This window comes from Aulostomus chinensis, chromosome 7 (genome assembly GCF_037954235.1).
Source record: "Aulostomus chinensis isolate RoL2024-O1b breed Wild chromosome 7, RoL_Achi_v1.0, whole genome shotgun sequence".
Lineage (NCBI taxonomy): Eukaryota > Metazoa > Chordata > Actinopteri > Syngnathiformes > Aulostomidae > Aulostomus > Aulostomus chinensis.
Window position 1 is genome coordinate 27,815,421 of NC_141326.1, and position 16,916 is coordinate 27,832,336.

The following is a 16,916-nucleotide window of genomic DNA, read 5'->3' on the forward strand; positions in this document are numbered from 1 at the left end:
AGACGGCATTTGTAATACAGCCGGTAATCAATCCATAAACATGAAAGGGAGGATTAAACCAACAGAGATTAAAATCCCCTAAAACATCAATCACTGTGATCAGAAACCTATTCCTTCCTGTCCCCATTGGGCAGCTGTGCACGTCCACTACAGTAGCGGGTCGAGCTTCAGCGTCTTACTCAAAGACACTTAAGACGGTGGACCGGAGACCACCCAGCTGCAGGACAGCCTCTCCGGCCAACATGTCAACTGCCTGCAGCGGATAAACAGGCCGCGTCCATAACTCTAGCAGATAAAAACCAACAGATGGCCGATCAAGGCTTTTTCATGCTGCTAACAGACGTCGTAAAACCACATCATGATACAACAGTTGTGTTCCTTGGACTCTGCATCAGTCCCAGGTAAAAGCTCTGCCGCAATGGTGAAATACTGTCGTCATTCAAAGATTTTTTTTTGGGGGGGGGGGGGATTTACTGCTGAGGTTCTTCGTCGAAGTTACTCCTCACGTGACCACCAGACTTCCTCTTGCCAGGCAGCAAGAGGAGGCAAACCAGCACGAAATACATTCATGAGCTTAGAAATAAAAGTTGCACAAACACTACACACAAAGACAGAGCAGCAGCCATTGTGGAGGTCACCATTAAGCTAACCGAGGGCCTTTGCACTGCAGGTGTTAACGCCTGCCAACAGGTGCTCAACGTGGATCGTCCTGTCGTGACCGTCAGCCTGCGTCCGGCTAACGTACAACTACACACCCGCCTTTGAAATTTGCATGGGCTGATCAAAGTATCGAGAGATGAACAAGAAAAACCTCATCGCAAAAAGACATTTCTGTACAGTGATGGTGGAAATGCTCACCCCCCCCCGCCTCGCCAAGCTCTTACCACGTTGTAGCAGGACTTGTGGTCGGATCCGGTGAAGTGATGCGGGTCGATGGTGTTGCATCTCTGCATGTACATCTTGAACATGTTGTTGATGTGTCTGAGGGACATGACGCAGACGGCCGAGTTAGGGGTCGGCTCAGGAGAGTTCGGCTTTCCCCGGGCGAAGGCGGCGAAAAGCACGTCGTCCCCTTCCTCCACCTTCAGCTGCCTCTGCAGCTCGACGTCACCGCCCACCTTGGTGACATGAGCCGCCTGCAGGATGTTGAACACCTTCACGTCTTCCGCGGAGCGCCGTCGCCTCTTATCGGTGCTGATGCATTCCAGGGGCATCTCCACGTAGCGGCGGATGACGAGGTCCGAGGAGCACATGCGGACTATCCGAGTGTGGTAGGCCTGCGAGTCCCTGCTCACCCGCTGCACCGTGAGAAAATAGGTGAAAGGTCTACTATGGAAGGAGTAAACGTATCGCAGGTAGTAGTTTCCTCGTAGAGAAGGAATCAGGTCCATGTAGGAGAGGCTGGAGAAGAAGGTGAAGCCATTTTGGCTCGTCTTCATCTTCCTCAGGGAAATGGTGTGAGGATGCATGGCGCTGCCTGATGTTCTCCCCTGCCCGGGGATCTCGGAGTTCCCAACGAAAAACTGTATAACGTTGCTCTCCACGTTGAGCACCTGAGATCCAGAAGGGCTGACGACAACATCTGCGTCACTGGGGTGGCCCTTGCCAGGCCGCACCTTGTCAGCAAAGCAATACACCTGTTCGTCCACTGTTTTTGGGGTGCCATCATCCAGGACGTGACGCCGGCAAATCCCATTATCTGCTGAGCCACAGCTGTACAAACCCTTGTCGTAGATGTTCTCGAGTACCAGGGCGATGTTGTGGTTGTCCACTCTTCCATCGCCGACTGTGCTGCGCACTCCCTGTCCACAAGTCTCATTAGCGAGCAGAGGCCCCGTGTGGTACTCCGACACCTTGGTGAGGTTCGGGGCCAGCGCGTAGATTCTGTTGACGGCGCCGACGTAGATGATCCCATCCAGCGTCACCATATTCTGGATGGGGAAGTCTGCAATGAAGGTCGGGAGCTGGTAGTTGACAGAGAGGTTGAGCGCCGACGTCTCGGACGACTTATCGCAGCGGCCGTGCGCGCCGGGGCAGAGGGCCCACAACAGCACGACGGCGTGAAAGATTCCCAGGGAGCGGAGACTCATCCTGTTCCTGAAATATGAGAGGTGAGAAACGAGTCGTTAAAACATCCCCCGGTTGAACCCAAACAACTAAAATCATTCATCTCTCATATGTGGGAAAAAGACTGGCTCATATTGTCCAAAGCCTGGAAGAGTGGAAAAGAGCTGAATAGATTCAAACAAGAGGGACACCAAAATCATGAGAGGGACTCTGTCGGGGTATAAAAGCAGGTTTTACTCACTTTACCACGCGCAGTGAAACCAGTCATACTGAAGTGAGCACTGTCTTTATGGGTGCACAAAGCTTTAATATCAGTGTCTTAATCAGCAGCGCATCGACCTCTGGCTCCACTGACCCGAGACGAACCAGAAGCGAGACTTCTGCGGTCCTCAGATCTGTTCCCGACTGACCACAGTGCAAAGCAGAGCGGTGAATCACCCGGAGTGCAGCCTGCTCGGCAGGGCGACACAACCACGAGCCTAAGTTTAGACAGCCAGAGCCCAAGGGAGCAGAGATAAACTCAATTAAAACAAAAGGAGGCGGGAGGAGAGAGGCAAGGGGAAGGGGGGGTCCTGTGAAATGATAAATAACTCTGGCTCCTAAATGGTGGTCCTCTGGGTGATGCTTTTAGTGTGAGGAGGGGGGGGGGGGGGGGCAGAGAATTTGTCAAACGTGGTTCTAACCCGACACAGTGGATTTGTTTGTCACATTCATGCTGGACTCCAGATCGCACACTCAGACCGATTTACGTTTCAGCTCGTTTGTCTGCGAGTGGGAAGGTAGAAAACACAACTTTGGAAATCTTTTAAATCTTCTTTTTTTTTTTAACCCCCACCCCCCCCTCCACCGCCACCCTCCTGCATTAACATCCATGTCAAGAGTTAAACGTCAAGGGACAGAACAGGTGCTTGGAGGCAAGAGTTCTGTTCCAGAGGGGAGTAAAAGAGTTCGTGATGTCATAGAGAACAAAAGACAAAAACGAGCTGATGTGGAACCTCAAAAGACTCAGAAACACTCCTGGGGATCTCATTACTGCACCTCACACATCATTAGGAGTCATTCTTTCTCTCTCTGATGAGAGGGCGGGATGGTGTGATGAGTAGGAACTTGTTTTGCCCTTAAAAACACACACACACACACACACACACACACACACAGTCAAACACACACTCGCGCACACACATGAGTAATAGATTCGCGCACCTGCATCAAACACAATAAACGCGGAGAAAGAGTTGCACGGCTGTTCGTTAGGAGGACAAAAGGCGGTGTGAAACAGTGAAAATGTTTTCAGTTGGAGAGGAAAGTGACTCACGGCCAAAGGTCTCCGAAAACAGTTGGAGCCCAACAAAAAAAAGGAAGAAGAATTTAAAAATAAAAAAAAAGATGAAAGGAAGAGGGTCAGGGGGTTCCGGGGTCAGGGGTGCACTTTTATGAACGGAAAAGTCACAAAACTGTAAGAACAGCTGGAGAAAGTCACCTGTTAGCGAGCGACGGTGTGGTAAGATCCCGCGGTTCAGATCATATCCCGCTGGTCCCCTCGCGAGCGGGACTCCTTCTTGACTTTCTCATCAACTCTCCAAACTGGTGGCGGGTATTTGCCCTCTTCTTCTCTTGGGACAAAACTCCTAGAAGAGAAGAAGAAGAAGGCGAAGGAAGAAAAAAAAAAGAAACGTAGCAGTCCGCGTCAGTCACACACGCTCTGGTTAGTTGCGCTCCAGCTGGACGCGAACCAGTGAGGCTCCGTCCCGACCGACTGACTGCATCCACGATGCTGCTGCTCCCTCCTCTCAGGGCGCCCGAAGCCCCGCCCTATCCCCCCGCCAGCTCCGTGACGCGTCCAGGTGTTGAACCTCCGCGGAGGGCAGCTGAGACCAGGACCACCAGGGACCCCCTCCACATTTGTTGTTGTTCCCTCAGTTCAATTAAGTTCATGGCCACGAGATGTAAGTTATTCCCTTAATTTAGTCATTTTGAGGAGACATAATTTGCTCCAACAATTTGATTCATTCATTGTCGAAATGTAATAATTTACCTATTTTCAGAGCCCCCACCCCACCCACCCACCCCCCCCCCAAAAAAAAATAACTCGTGCCCTAGAGTTCGTTAATTCCAGATAATAATGTAACTTTTCCCCAGGCTTTGATTAATTTGTGGGAACAAATTCTATCTTGTGGCCTCAGAATAACTCAACTGGGGGAAATGGAGGTTATGTCTTGTTGTCCCTGTGAGAACTCCTGGGCTCAGTCATTACAATCACTGTAAACATTTTTTCCCCCTGAGGAACATTATTTTTAGGCTCCCTGTGTAATTATTGCCTGCTAATGGTTGCAGCCTCGTTGTTCTTTCGATATCTCCCTTTTTAAAGTTGAATGCCAACTCTCGCGGGGAGCGCTCATTCTTGACTCACACTAGCAAATTATCCAGCGCCGTTGAGGGGGTTTAAAGGGTTCACCATCAAACCACTGAACCAGATCTTCCTCTGAGTCGAGAGTTGCTGCTGTTGTTTTTAAGACTATCAATAAAAGTTATCTTGCAGCAGGACAGAGACAAATGAGTCCTTGGCTGAAAATCTAATTTCACCAAAAATAAAGGATAAAGCAAACAAAGGACATGTCACATGCTTCTCCCAGTTCCACCTGACTCTCCCTCTCCAGATCTCCCGTGAGTCAGATTCCTGGTTGTCATGTTGAAAACGGCTCACTCAGCCGTAAATAATGAGCTGTGCTGTAGAGGCTAAATCAACTGTGTGCCTGTGTGTCTCAGTCATGAATCACAGTGGGCAACACAAGACATTCCTTTGTCCCACTTCCTGAAAGGAGGGCAGCTCTGGAGACTGGAAACCCTGATAACAGACTGCGGACGGGGACTTAATCGGCAGGAGCAGCTCGGCGCTCGCTTTCTGACAGACACGGTGACATGTGAGGCTTTTAACGAGGCGGGCAGACACGGGACGAGTGCGTTCAAGTGGTTGGACGAGTGATGTGATGGAATCTGTGACATCCTCGATGTAAAACGATATGTATCACTCAATGTGGGGATGTAATTGTTTCAGCCAGGTCTCCCCCTCTTTTTCCTAAATGGTCACAATGCCAGATCCCAGCTGCTCCAACGCCGGCCAAACGACCTCGTCGAGTGGAGCCACCGTCTCCTGTACAAACCACCAAAACCAATCGACTTTAAAAAAAAAGAAGAAAAAAAAAGAAATCCTTGATTTCCCAGAGGGCAACGCTGTTACCTCTGACATCACAGCGGAGAGGCCTTTAATTACCGCTGACTACTTCACCTCCAGTCTTCATCCTCAGCGGCGCTGAGTCACAACAGTTTAAACGGGCGAGCAGGTTACGTGGCGGCGTGTCACAGCCACACTAAAACATCTGTTTATCTCAAAGAAAATTAAAAAAAAAAAAAAAACCCACAGGAGACAAACCAGAGATTTAAAAAAAAAAAAAAATATTGTAATCTCACAGGAAGAGTCAGCGGCGTGTAGCCGTGGCAACGCCCCCCTGATACATGTCCATGTACAAACTCTCAGTTAGCTTCAAGCTAAATGTGTGTTCGTGGCTCTTTCTGCATTCTAGAGTCACAAGGTAGCAATGCTGTCCAGTCATGCTAAGCTAAAGCTAAACCTGTAAAAATGCGGACACGCGAGAGTCGTACTCACCCAACTCTTGACCAGGTGACGCAAACCACTCCCACCTGAAGTGCTGATTTAAAGCCACATTTAGCTTAATGCTACGAGTGACGATGCGCTTGAGAGTTAGCCTCCAGCTAAATATACGTGGCTGGCTCTTACTGAATTCTAACAGAGAAGTAATGCAGTTGGGGGGGGGGGGGTTGTGAGCTCAAGACACCAATTTGAGAGGACTTGAAGGGCAAAAGATATTTTTAGATGAAGGGTTTCCCACGTTTTAGAGCTATTTAGCTTAGCATGACGTCATATCATGTTGCGTTTAATTTGTTTCACTCCAAATCTGGACTTTAAAACACCACCTCATGTTAAAAAAAAAAAAAAAATTTAAAAAACATGGTGACATTTAAGGTTTGTGGTGGGTAACACAACAAAGTGTTACGCGTCCTCAGCCTCCTAAATCAAAGTGGCACTGATATTAAACGTTAAGTCATCGGATGTCATAACTTACTTAACAAATGTGGTTTGGTGGCTGCTGGGGTCAAAGGTCAAAAGGTCACGGGTGCCATCCTCTTAAACTCTTTGGGGATCCACCGGAAGAAAAAAAAAAAAAAGTAAAATTGTGTCTCAAGAGTTTTGCAGAAGAAGAAACTTTTCTTCACGACATGCTTCTTTCATTTGTGTCTCTGGTTGTTTTGCCTTACCTCAGGCCATGACGCCGTCGCCAAGGGGAGTGTCTGACAAAGGGCGTGTGTGTTTCTGACTGTATACCCAAGGGGTGTGGCCTTGTGGGCGCCGCGGTGGTAAACTCTGCTTCGGTCGGGCCGCCGTCTTGCCAGGGAGCGCAGGACGACGGAGAAGAAGGAAAAAGGTCGCCTCGGTGGTCAACCTCATGCTGCTGGCATGCAGAATGTGGACAGGCCCGGCGTATGACATGCGCTGCAGGAATGAGCTGCGTCCTGCAAACACACCACCTGCAGCACAACAACCAGGCACTTTCTATTCTTGCCGCATGTTTTTCCGGTATGTGTTTATTTACATGATCCGTAGTAGGCGACTAGAAAACCCAAAGGATGTTTTAACTGCGGAAAACCTTTTTTTTTTCTTTTCTTTTTTTTGTACGGGATTTTCAGTGCAATGAAAGCCAGCAACTCAGCCCTGCTGCGCCTGAGGGGAAGCGCGTATGTGTGAGACAAGTCCTCCATATCTGGACGTCTGCTGCTGACTGTCAGTCTCCATCAGCTTCAAGCAAGATGTCAGCAGCTGCTTATTTCTACATTCTGGACCCCCAGAACAAAATTTATTTATTTTTTCAAAGTTTGTATAAATATTTGCAGGTACTTGAAAGGTTAAAAAAAAAAAAAGCAAACACCATTTTAGATGAAGTGTCCCTTTAATTAATCCCCGTGTGCACAGAGCCGGGCCTGTGAGCGGTGTGGTGTCGGAGAGCTTGAGCTGATCAGGATCCAGCCATTATCTCCCAACACATCACTAATGAGGCTGCGTAAAAGCATGAAACCTCTGCGGTCGGACTCAAACATGCTGTGAAAAGTCCTCTCATCCTCATGGAGGCAGCGTTTCGGTGCGGAAGGGTACCGCATTCATGATCCGCCTGAAAAAAAAATTAGAATTTTTTTCCTCAACAATGCGTGAGTTTACCGTGAAAAAAACCAGAATTTCCTGACCTGGTTCTCTGAATTAACGAGATCATCAATTCAGAGACGCTGGGCAGAAATATTTTCATCTTATGAGGTCATCATTTCAGTAGAAACAGGGATTTTTTTTCCCTCTTAGGTAACTGCAGTGTGATGAAGTACTCAGGAACATGCAGTCACACGCTCTATCTCTGCTAATTCTGTGTTAAGTCAGTTATTTTCTCAGTTTACTGGAAAATATGGTTGCTTTTATGTCACTTGGGTGAGCTGAGCTCTCATAACCTGCATGTCAAGCAGCTTCTGATTTAGTTTGTCGCCACCTGCTGGCCAACTGGCCATCTTGCGCTCAGGAGACATGATTGTTAAGCCTCTGGATAGAGTGAGAAAGTAGGAATCCTCCAGAGAAAAGCGAGGGGTTTTGATCAGCACTGCACTCAGTCTTGATTTGAGCATTTGCGCCCCACCCCCCTCGTATGCACCTCCACCTCCTCCATCTGAGATAATTTATGACCTGAAGAGTCGATACAACCGCTGGTTAAATGCTGACCAGGACAGTAAACTCTGATTGATGCTCTTGACCCATCCGAGGCCTGGGCTTCTTCATTCTGCAGATGGACTCCAGTCCTGCCTTTAGCTCATGGGCAGAGCGGTAATTAAGTGCGCCGTGTAGAGGGCCTCCTCAGCGGGATCATTGCCGTTAATGACAGATAACAGCGGAGCGGCCCCTGACAGTTACCTGATAGAAGGAGGTCAGAGAGCAGGATTCTGAGCTGAGCTTCCTTTTACTTCTATTGAAAGATCAGTTCAGGACTCTAAAGGGGCCGTAAATGTGTCCAAGACCAGAAAAACACTTCAGTTGAGACAAAGTTGATCAAACCTTCATCTGCTTTGAAATTCGGTTCCACTGATTTCTTCTCCTTTCACCTTTCGGGAGCAGACGAGTCGAGACATTCAAGCATCATCTTAGACACCGCATCGTTAACAAATAAAGAGCAAATAATGAGTGTAAAATAAGTTGTTTCAACACAACAAAACAGGCTAAATATAGAGACGGCTGCCTAAACCCCCCAGTGTTGCCTGCCGTGATAACTGGGGGGCAGGTTTTACCTCGAACCCGCGACCGAATCGTCACCGCGCCGCTTCATCACCCCGCAGACTCCGTATTTGAATGTTCAGACAGACGGGCCGGTGCTGCCGTCTTCCATTACCTGTTCCTTAGATACAAACTATCCTAATGAAAAAGGAAATCAAAAGATTACAATCTCACACACGACAGGAAATGGTTTCAGCGCCAATATGTTGGTGCTGCGGCCGAATCGGGGAATCTGTCCAGTCACGGTCGGAGGAGCCGCAACACGGTTGATAAGCAGAAGCGAAGAGGAGGCCATCAGTGAATGTTATTAGGAAGATAATAAAAATGCAGCCTCCAGAAGGAAGTGGCGTCTCCCAGCACTGCGATATCCTCACGATCAGACACAAAATACCTGAGTGGGTCGTTTGGTTTTCTTCGTCCTTGGCTTGTCGGAGGGGTGGAACGTCGGCGAGGGCCAGCTCGTTAAACTCTGGAGCGGATCTCGATCATCAGGAAGGTTCTCTGATTGTCTTTTTCTTTTGTTAACATCACGAGACGTGTGACCACAGAACATCACCAAGGTGACCTTTGACCTGCGACAAGGGATGGGAATGGAAAAAACAGTTCTTGTTGAGAATCAGTGCTTCAGTTCCTCGGAATCGTTTGCCAAACGATTCCCTTATCGATTCCAGTGGGCGCGAATGATTCATTCGTTCATTCACCAGTGCAGCCAGCAGGAAACACGGCGCCGAAGCGGCACAAACGCTCAAAAGTTTGTTTACGTTTCACGAGAAAGGATGACAACAGGGCAACTTGCAACACTTGCAAAGTGGAGGAACATCTGCACACACAGCCTGCGATGACTTTGAGTGAATGTGGCGAGTGAATCTCAGCCCAGCAGCAGCGGCAAAGTTAGCTGCTGTTAATACTGCAGGTCGCTAACCAGCTAACACTGCCTATCATGTTAGCGCCACCTCACTGTTGGGTGTCGAAGGTCATGTTCCTTCTGAACTAAACAAAGTTCATGCTAATCCACCTGTTTGTTATCTTTTTTTCCCGAATGAGAACCGATAAGAGAATCAGTAAAGAACCGAATCGTTCAGCAGAATCGAAAATGGAATCGGAAAAAGACCGTATCAATTCCCATCCCTACCTGTGACCGCAGAGAGCTGAGGAGGTCACGCCCCCAGCTGTCGCCTGCAGTCTGTGAGCGAAAAACAACCGCGAGCTGTTTCTCAGCTGAAACGGCGTCTTGCTCGGTGAAAGAACTGAGCAGTTAAGAGTCGCCTCGGTAACCCCCGACTGCTGCTTCAGCGGATTAGAGGGCATCGCTGACGTCTGCAGCCTTTCGTTTCTGTCAGTCTAACTTGACATAAAGTTGTAGTTTATATCGTTTCATACAGATGATGTAAATATCCAATCATCATATAATTTACCACGTAAAAGCATCAAAAAAATGTAGTCACTCTCCCGTCTCAACTTCTCCATCCATTTTCTCAGAAAATGACCGTGAAAAGTAAAATCTGGCAGTGTATCTGCTTTTTTTTTTGAGTGGGACGGTTTGGCTACATTGCACAAGATAGAATTACTTCACGAGTCACGTCTAAGCGTGATTGAGCTGCTTTTTTTTTTTAAAGGAAATATCTTTTTTCAGTCTGAAATAAGTGGATAAGTTGATATTATGAGCTAATTCACATAATACTTCTTAAAATGATGACATGACCTCAAGCAAACCCCGTCTTCCGACTGAGATTCACCGTTCCAGTGTTGAAAAATGTAGACAAACGCACCCGTGGACGATTTGACCTTCGACCGTTTGGTAAAGCCGCAGCTTGTCGGGCGCGATTTAAACATTCACGTGGATCTCAGGAACCCAAAGTGCTTCAGCGCACGCTGTGAGGGACGGATATCAGTTGGGTGCTCGAAGTCTCAAACGTCCACATCATTAATTTGTTAAATCAGCTCATCCTCAGGTTTACAGGACAAACGCATTTAACTGCGGTTATGGAACGGTCTGCGTCTTCAGACAAAATCTCTTTGTGACACAGTCAAATAGGAGGGAAAACCCTCGCAGTGGACGGCTCCTTTTTGATTCCGCTCCAGCCTCGTCTCGTTAAAGTGTTCATGGGAAGCCTTGACGAGCTCTTAAACTCTCCCGTCTTGTTTATCCGAAGAAGCTCAGGACTAAAATTAACCGCAGTCAAGTACCAGTGGAACAGCAGCGCCACGACATCGGGCTGCGCTTTTGTCCACCCCCCCATTTATACTCCCCAGATTAGTTTTACAGCTCCCGGCTCATCTCTGGAGTGAGTGGAGCAAGTAAGCAACAACATCAGGATTCATGTGAACAACCTGACGGAACAGGAACACTTAATAAGAGGTAATAACCCCTAACTAGCGCTTGTAAGATGCTTATTATGTCTAATTAAGACCATAAAGTGTTCATAATAGCATCATAGACGCACTGACGACTGGTCTTCAGACGTTCTGAGACTTACCCCAATAATGTCGAATGATTAACCCTTTAATGTCTTCTCTTGGATGTCCCATCATGCAGTTGACACGGCATTTCTCTCCCTTTGCGCTCCAGCAGCTGCAACAAGCTTAGTGAACTGTTAATAAGCGTTAATTAATTGATATTCTATGAATTAACCTTGATGAGGCGCTCCCCTGTCCTGGGAGCTGCTTCGCTGGCAGTAAAGAAGTTGGAGAGTAAAATGTGTGTTCGTCTGACATCAACAAAACCAGTGCGGTAAAAATGATTTTTTTTTTTTTTAGTTTAGAATTGAACAACAAACGTGTGTAACGTTGAACGTGATGTTTTTTTTTTAACTCTGTCAGTGATTTAACACATTAGAAGCATGTTATATGCTCTCATTGCGGGCCCCTCGTCATGTGACAGCCATCACATCACGACTGAATACTCGTTTCCGTCCGTGTACTTTGTGTACTGCTGCCGGTTCTCCAGCTGGATCTGATGTATCGAGTCGTTCCACGCTCACAGACACATAAACGCGGTACGAGTGACGTATGCTGTCGAAGCGTGTTCTGACTTATGGAGAACCAGGTGTGCTGAGGGAGGAACGTCTGCAAAGAGCCGGAGCGCTGGATACTGAGCCCGAGGGGATGGACGGGCGCCAGCCTTCCTCGGGTGTGATGTCATCACGCTCTTCATCATTTCTTCCTCTCGATCCTGCAACAGCTGATGGAGAGTCGGGCCAAAACACGGAGGAGCTGAAGTCGATTCATCAGCAAGAGAAGAACATTTAGGAAAAAGGGAAACTGCCACGTTGATGAAGTTTGTCTCAAATGTCCACTGGGACTCACGGATGAACTGAGAGGACTTCAGGGCCCGGTGGTCGAAGGTCAAGGCCACCGTCACCTCACTTAAACGCCGTACCTCTGGAAAAACTTGCCACAAATGTCCACCGGTACTTGGGCGCGTAATGAAAGGTTCAGGAGGTCAAAGGTCAAAGGAAAACCCATCCCCGGAATTTCTGTCCAATTGGTGACAAATGTGGGCTGAGACTGAACAATGAACTCAAAAGGTTTTGGTGCTCAAAGGTCAAGGTCGCACGACGCAGAGACGTACGACCTGTTTTATATTCCTGCGTGTGCAGAGATTCGCGTGCCGCCCTGGACGACAAGCGAAGAAGAAAGCCTTGACACATCTTGACAGTTTTGCCCGTTACTGAGACAAACTGAGTAAAAATACCTCATGTACTGTGAAAACTGTGTTTATGTAGTACAGAAATGTTTAAATGTCTCCGACCCTTTTTGGGGTCAGAGGTCAAGCCTTTGGCTAAACAAAGCCTGCAGAGCTGATGTCACAGCAGCACCATCTTCAGGCCAGGCAGATGTCTCTATTTGGAGTATTTTGACAGTAACAACCCCCCCCCCCCCCCCCCCCCCCCCGCCGGGTCTCTGAGGACTCTCCCTCTCGGTGTGTGTGAGGAAGCAGCTGCAGGCCTCCAGGTGCGGCTACGACGCTTCAGTCACCTGGTCTCTGCACTGAGTCATCAGACGCCAGGAGGAAACTGCACATCATGTCTGGCTTGTGTTGGATACGGTTGTTGTCTCGCAGATAACGGGCAGCGAAGGAACCGGCGATGAAGTCAGGGGTTTCTTAGATGAGCCTCTCGTAAAATGACGAGATGAGCGCTTGGACTCTTCTGTGACGTCCAAGCGTTTGGCCGGAACGCTCGTCCTGCTGCAGCCGGGAGAGGCGAGGTCTCCCAGACCGGCCAGCAGGCCACCACAGGGCTGGCATACAGAGACGGGCTCTGCTCGGGTTGTGTGAGAGGAAGATAGAGCACCGGGAGAGAACCCGAGCAGGAGAACCCATGCAGGCACAGACAGAACCCACACAGGCAAAGAGAGAACCCAAACAGGCCAAGAGAGAACCCACGCAGGCACAGACAGAACCCACACAGGCAAAGAGAGAACCCAAACAGGCCAAGAGAGAACCCACGCAGGAGAACCCACATGGGCCAAGAGAGAACCCATGCAGGAGAACCCACGTAGGCACAGACAGAACCTACACAGGCAAAGAGAGAACCCACCAAGAGAGAACCCACGCAGGAGAACCCACACAGGCCAAGAGAGAACCCGAGCAGGAGAACCAACACAGGCCAAGAGAGAACCTGAGCAGGAGAACCCACGCAGGCACAGACAGAACCCACATAGGCAAAGAGAGAATCCACCAAGAGAGAACCCACACGGGCCAAGAGAGAACCCGAGCAGGAGAACCAACGCAGGCACAGACAGAACCCACACAGGCAAAGAGAGAACCCACCCAGGTCAAGAGAGAACCCAAGCAGGAGAACCCACACGGGCCAAGAGAGAGCCCACGCAGGCACAGACTGAGCATTGAACCTCTGCACCAACTCTTTCACAACACGCAAATACATAACCAAAAAAAAAACCTTGAAAAACTCTGCTCACACACACACACACACACACACACACACACACACACACACACACACACACACGCACGCACGCACGCACGCACGCACACACACACGTTCTATATGTCCAGTAGAAATGATCACCACTGAGTTCCTTTCGTTCTTGAAGGTTCATGAGAGTTCATAAGAAAGAAGAAAAGCACGATGACAATTTTCCAAAAAAGTGGAAAAAAACAACAACATTGCACCTCAAACTCCGTCTGTACTTCCTGAGCGGGAGTCAGGACACTTCCTCCAGTTTTAACTCAGTCCTGATGGACACGCGCAGGGCAGCAGCTCCCAGCAGAACCTTTGCCTCGTTCAGGTACAGCCACCAGCCGTTTTTCAGTTGAACAGCGACCCCTATGGGCAGAAAGGCAGTAAATTATCACGTATCAATTACTGCATTAGAAATGTTTATTTTCTATATCATATTATATTCAGTATTCTGACACAAATTCATAATAAAAAAAACAGAACAGAAAGGAAATCTGCCACTGAAAGCACCACTGACGTTTACAAAATTATCAAAAATATACTTGATTGTTTTTTTTTTTATTTTGATGGTGGACAAAACAAAGCTGAATGACTCATCTGGCATCTCCTGTATCGGGACGTTTGGTCCATGCTGTCCCATCAAAACTGAAAGCACAAACCATCAATGGGTTCTGCTGTTAAAATCCAAACATAAGTGAAGATCACATTTTGACCCCGTACAACACCGAAAGAATCAACACCAGCTGACCTTGTGACCCCCGTGTCAGGGGTCCACCTCACTCCCGCTCCGGAGGCTGAATGGGAAGGAACTCCAGCAGGCTGCTTCAGAACATCTAGAGAATCTAGGTCGTTACAGAAGGTCCAAAATTCTGAATTGAGATCTTTTTTTTTCTTTTTTTTAAACCCATGTGGCTGTTGATGCGCTCCACACCAAATGGAACACAAGCGTTTCTTTATGTTCACCACTAGAGGGGGCTGTTGTATCGTAAAAGTGTCTCAACATGCACCATGAGCAGCACTCAGACAGTACCAGGAAATATTCTCCCTTTACCTTTCGCATTAACCTTTCCCAGCATGCTCTGGGAAGAGGAGGATCACACCTAATACAGCAAACTGATTTGTGTCTCTCAGCGACCGGCTCGCTGCTGTCAGAGGAGGAGGCCACATAACCGTCTGTGTGTCCTCTCGTCCTCCTGTTATGTCTCCTTTGGTCCGGCCACTGGAAAATTCTCCCCTCTGGATCCGTGTTGGGGAGGCCCTGCTCCAGTCTCTGTTATGGTCCAGGAGAGCCTGTAGATGCGTGTCTGAGTGCTGACAGCTCAGGTCTGTCTGTGCTAAAGCTCCTTTCAGTGTTTTGTTTTTTTTCCCTTTCTTTTCCACAAGCCGTTTGTTCCTCAGCCACATGCTTCCTTCCCCGCTCCAGACGACTAATTTGAGAGTCAGCCTGCTTGCATGTGCTTGATAGACAAGGCTCAGGTCCGGCTTGCAGCCTCCCGTGGTGTCATGTGGCTGCTTGTCTGCCAGCAGGTTCACACAAGGACCACAGTGTGAGGCCGATTTCCTCCTGGAGGAGGCTTAGCTCCTCAGTTTAGGAGCGGACTGGCCCCCGCACCACCTGGGGTCAACAGGAAGTGACACGATCCTCCAAGTGGGTTGAGCAGGCCGTCTCGCATTTAGTCAAAAACACAACAAGAAACTGTAGTGACGGGAGAGTTCCGTCATAGCACCACCTAGTGGTTACCGCAAGTAAAACCTGAACCTCAACATCAGCTGATGTCTTGGTCCTGCTTGTTCTACCGTGGGTTCGACTCGCCTCGGCGTAGGTCTGAGCTCACGTGTGCCCTGGCGTTGCACTGGAGCTGAGCATGTCTAGAAACCATCAGACTCCCAGAATGAGATGTATAAGAACATAAAATACTTTGCAGTACACATCCGAGACCTGCGGAACGCGCTGGAATGCTGACCGAGGTCCCAAATCCTGGAGGAAAATTTCCCAGGAGAGAGGAAGCTGGTTATTTCCACAGATCAATGCCCTCGATCATTTGCGCTGATGATGTTCACATATTTTTAGCCTTTGAGACTCAAATTTTATGAACCTTCACCTTCCTGACGATTCGCCGGGTGCCGCACACTTCGATTGAGCTGCCGCAGTCACGAGAACAATGACAGTAAAAGCTGGGGTGGACTCGGTTCTTTCAGATGATCTCGCGATCTCGTAAATCTGCTTCCTTGCAAATAACTGTGATTCGGGGGGGGGGGGGGGGAGTAAATATAGAACTGGAGGTGGCGTCCCAGTCAGCTCGAGCCTGAGTGGAAGATCTAAATAAAAAAAAGAAGAAGAAAATAATCAAGTGTGAGAAGTCCCTCCCTTCAAGAGGACGATGACAATTGAAACGCATCCAAAATGACCTCTGAAGACAGAAGCAATCAAATTCAGAACCTCACAATCTTCCTCAACAGGAGAGTTTTTGTGTGTTGCTGTACAGCCGTCAGGCGATTGTAGACTTGCTTGGATACGGTGGTGGGAGAACATCGTTGCTTGATCTTATAGAACACACGGAACATTCTTGGGAAAATCTGCCCGTTTGCTGTCAGCTCAACCCAGCAGCTCGAAAACACGAGAGAAGAGAGAGAGACAGACATTCCCTCCTCTGCCAGTTAGCTAGCTAGCTTAGCGTGAGGAGCGGCAGAGGGCGGGAAGCGCTGTCGGCCGGCCGCAATCAAACGTCATCAGCTAGATCGGGTGCAGGTTGTTGGCTTGTCCAGCTGCAATCCTCCTCATCCTCTCTGGTATCGACGGCCTTGATTAGCAGCACTCGTCGACGCGCGTTTTATCGGCTGAAATTGGGAGGAACAACGAGGCATCGGAATCGCTCCACCCAGAGGTGCTGTCAGGAAAGTAGTTCCGACTGTGACTTGTGCTTTGGACAGTGAGTTCATAGTCCTATTCATATTAATGCAGTCAAAGACCATTTTGGAGAAAACTAAGTTAATGTCTCCTGGCACCGTTGTGCTAACGCTTCCCATCCACTTCTATACATTGTGCTAAGCTAACTAGCGGTCAGCGGCTCTCAGCTTCCAGATCTATTTCCCTAAAAAGTGTGTCCCTAAAAGTCATATTAATGCAGTCAAAGACCATTTTGGAGAAAACTAAGTTAATGTCTCCTGGCACCGTTGTGCTAACGCTTCCCATCCACTTCTATACATTGTGCTAAGCTAACTAGCGGTCAGCGGCTCTCAGCTTCCAGATCTATTTCCCTAAAAAGTGTGTCCCTAAAAGTCGAAATACACAGATAAGGTGGAACTCTTGTAAATATCTTGATTAAAAGTTCGATGCAAGTCAAATTAGAAAAGCATTTTTCTATTGAATGTACTTATACACGCTTGTGTATTTCATGGCTTTCATTCAATAAGTTCAGCAACCTGTAAAAGTCATGTAAAAGGTGTGTGTGTGTGTGTCTGTGTAACTACATGTTAGATATATGTAATAACTTTCTTTAAAACAACCAATGATGTAGGTAAATGTACTGACGTCAAATGTAGAG

At 48.3% G+C, this 16,916-nt stretch overlaps 1 protein-coding gene across 2 annotated transcripts in view; it reads right to left on the bottom strand.

Moving 5' to 3' along the window:
• met (MET proto-oncogene, receptor tyrosine kinase) overlaps positions 1-3,885 on the bottom strand; it is a 72,618-nt gene extending 68,733 nt beyond the window's left edge. The window contains exons 1-2 of one of the 2 annotated variants that reach the window (XM_086209682.1): positions 3,548-3,885; positions 885-2,097 (exon numbers count right to left, since the gene is read on the bottom strand). In XM_086209682.1, the coding sequence (XP_086065808.1) occupies positions 885-2,090 (1,206 nt within the window). In that variant the 5' untranslated portion in view covers positions 2,091-2,097; positions 3,548-3,885. The remainder of the gene's footprint in view (positions 1-884; positions 2,098-3,547) is intronic. The other variant, XM_086209681.1, reaches the window with a different exon arrangement.
• Positions 3,886-16,916: the final 13,031 nt, after the last annotated feature.